The sequence below is a fragment of the Gymnoscopelus braueri genome (genome assembly GCF_963280865.1).
Source record: "Gymnoscopelus braueri genome assembly, chromosome: 14".
NCBI classification, from domain to species: Eukaryota; Metazoa; Chordata; class Actinopteri; order Myctophiformes; family Myctophidae; genus Gymnoscopelus; species Gymnoscopelus braueri.
The window spans coordinates 3,807,095-3,810,254 of record NC_137619.1 but is presented as its reverse complement, the minus strand read 5'-3'; the positions used below and the strand labels follow the sequence as shown (position 1 = coordinate 3,810,254).

General features: G+C 42.0%; 1 protein-coding gene across 1 annotated transcript in view; it reads right to left on the bottom strand.

Moving 5' to 3' along the window:
* Nucleotides 1–398: 398 nt before the first annotated feature.
* tmem72 (transmembrane protein 72) overlaps nucleotides 399–3,160 on the bottom strand; it is a gene marked incomplete at both ends in the record, with an annotated part of 12,502 nt that continues 9,740 nt past the window's right edge. Inside the window, 3 exons of the mRNA XM_080448939.1 lie at nucleotides 399–538; nucleotides 1,743–2,075; nucleotides 2,519–2,658. Coding sequence (XP_080305065.1) covers nucleotides 399–538; nucleotides 1,743–2,075; nucleotides 2,519–2,658 — 613 coding nt within the window. The remainder of the gene's footprint in view (nucleotides 539–1,742; nucleotides 2,076–2,518; nucleotides 2,659–3,160) is intronic.

The window sequence follows — 3,160 nt, the reverse complement described above, 5'->3', positions numbered from 1 at the left end:
GGTGCCGGAAGGAACAACTCAATGCATTTTTCCCATTGACATTTCCAAAAATATTTATATCTATTAATTTAAGCCTCGAATCAAGCCATCATGACATGACATGAATCATGACCATAAAACGTTTTTTTCTGTGATTTTTTTCATTTTATATTTAATTATATGATATACTATATTTAATAAATACCCTTTGTTTTGCCGTTTTCAAAAAAAAAATCACAGAATCAAACGTTTTATGGTCATGATTCATGTCATGTCATGATGGCTTGATTCGAGGCTTAAATTAATAGATACAAATATTTTTGGAAATGTCAATGGAAAAATGCATTGAGTTGTTCCTTCCGGCACCACGAAAAACCAGGAAGTGGGCGGGAACTGCGATGCTCTATACTGTGTACGGGTCAGTCAGTGATCATGGGTGCCGTGTCCGAGGTAGTCTCTGGCTCTGCATCACCGTACCTCTCCATCTCCTCCATCTCTCTCTCCACAGGGTCTCCTCCTCCTCCTCTACTGGTGAAACGCACCTGTCTCCTCTCTAGGACTGTCACCATGACACAGTTAACATGACCATTAATTGTCACTCCATAGACCATATTCACACGGCGGCCATGTTGCTATCAAGTCAATGAAGTGCCACCCCGTGGCACGGTGGCACTTTCAATGTTAAATTTCAAAATGGCCGCCGTGTGAATATGGTCTATTAATCGCGATTAACGAATTAATTGTATTTTTGGCATTGAACGTTGGAACATATGAAAAAAATAATAATGACAAATTACTTAAAATATACAAAGAAATGACTGACATCATCCTATAATTAAACAAAGCTCTGTGCGTCTGTGCGTCCCCAAAACTTCTGTCCGATTCTCCTCAGTGGCTGGAGCAATGGATCTGCATTTGCACACATGCAGCCATTGACCATTACCATGTGCACGGAACACCAACGCCTGTTTTTCACTTTCCCCAAATGTGTGTAAAATGTATGGAAAATAATGTCGCCATGGTTACGGCCCCCTGAGCTATGGGATGGCCCCCCGAGCTATGGGTCTGTGCACAGCGCATAACCAAAACTGCACATACTTTGCGTACTCATATCCCCCGACAGGTATGGTCTAGGCCAGGGGTCTTCAACAGGGGGTCCGGGACCCCTAGGGGGTCACCAGAGCTACTATGGGGGTCCGCCAAATCTTTGTGTGATAGGATTTCGTTTTTTTTACATTAACCACTTGAACCTAGAATTATTTTTCTTTCATAGCCTCTTTGCCAAAAATAGCAGATCTACAAGCTCTCAACGCCTCGCGCTGCGAGGCGTTGAGAGCTTGTAGATCGGCTATTTTTGGCAAAGAGGCTATAGGTGTAGAGGGAAAAAAGAGCAGACCAAGTAAAAAAAAAACTTTAATCTGAAACACAATTGTATACAATATAGAGTAGGGGGTCCCTGCTTCATCTCTCTCTCAGCTAGGGGGTCCTTGGCCTGAAAACATTGAAGACCCCTGCTCTAGTATTTAATAATATTCAAAAAATAGCAGAAACAGCTGATCTTGTAGGTTTTTTGTGACGCGTTGTAAGCTTGTAGATCAGCTATTTCTGCTATTTTTGGTATTTTGTTTGCTATTTTTGGAAAATGTTTGAAAATGTATGAACATGGAAACGATTATGACAATTATGCAAAAAACTCAAATAATTGTGATTAGTCGACGATGTAATAATTGTGACAGACTTACTCCTCTCTCTCCATCCCCTGCTCTCTCTCTGTTTCTCCTCCTTTGGTACCATGGTGATGGTGGTGATGGTGGTGTGCTCCTCTGGCTCTAACATGGCCTGGACGCTCTCTCCTTCCTCCTCCTCCTCCTCCTCTCCTGGGTGGAGGACACCACCACCATGTCTGGGCGAGGTCACAGACATCGGGGCGGGTCCCCTACTCCTGCCCGGGACCATGTTGTGAAGGAACGAGCCCCCCGTCCTCTCTGTCACATGGGGCGGGTCTCCTCGGCCCCCCTGAGGTGCTTTGGGAGTGTCTCTCTTGTCCTTCTTACTTAGTATGAAGTTGAGGAAGGCCGTCACTAGAAGCATGCTCCCTGTTGGGTCACAAGATAGCCAGTGGTGGAAAAAGTACTTAAGTAAAAGTATCAATGCTGCAATGTAAGAAATACTCCCGTTACAAGTAACCGGAATTCAAAATGCACTTGAGTAAAAGTACAAAAGTATTGGTATCAAAATGTACTTAAAGTACCAAAAGCAGAAAGTACTCATTATGCAGAATGTCTCATTTCACAAGTTTTGAATACAAAATCTTCATGAAAATAGCAGATCTACAAGCTCACAATGCGGCTATTTTCAAATGGCCGAAATGTACATAGGGCTGAAGTGGTTAATGTATGTTTTGTGATAATAATCAAAATCTACAAAGTAACTAAAGATTTAAAATAATTGTAGTGGAGTAAAAGTAAAAAAAATGCCTCTGACATGTAGTGGAATAGAAGTAAAAGTACGGTAAATTGCAGCTTTAACACTCCAGTACCTGAGATAACGGCATGCCACACCAACACAGGATGCAGGAAGCAGACCACAGACATGATGGAGTAATACAGGAACTTCTGGAAACCTCCAACCTGACAGAACCTCCTCCACCATGCAAACACTGGCCAGTCTGGAGGAAAACTATGTGGGGGAGGGAGAGAGAGAGAGAGAGAGAGAGAGAGAGAGAGAGAGAGAGAGAGAGAGAGAGAGAGAGAGAGAGAGAGAGAGAGAGAGACTGTACTTAAGTACACTTTTGAGGAATTTTTACTTTAGGCTACTGGAGTATTTCCCATTTTCAATACTTTTACTTCTACTCCACTACATCTCAGAGACTAAAGGTCCTTACACACCGGGGCGATTTTTTTCATGCGAATAATACGTTTTTTTAAAAAACCTTATAAAGTCAATGCAAGCTTCCACACCAGTTTCGCGGAGCGAAAAAAGTGTCTTTTAATTATTCGGAACGAGTCCGAATTTTGCGTATATTCGCATATTCGCCGGTGTGTAACCGCCTTAAGAGGCAAATATTGTACTTTTACTCCACGACAATTATTTGAAAACTTTAGTTACTTTTCAGATTTAGATTATTATCACAAAACATACATTTCAGCCCTGTTTATATTTCGGCCATTTGAAAATAGCC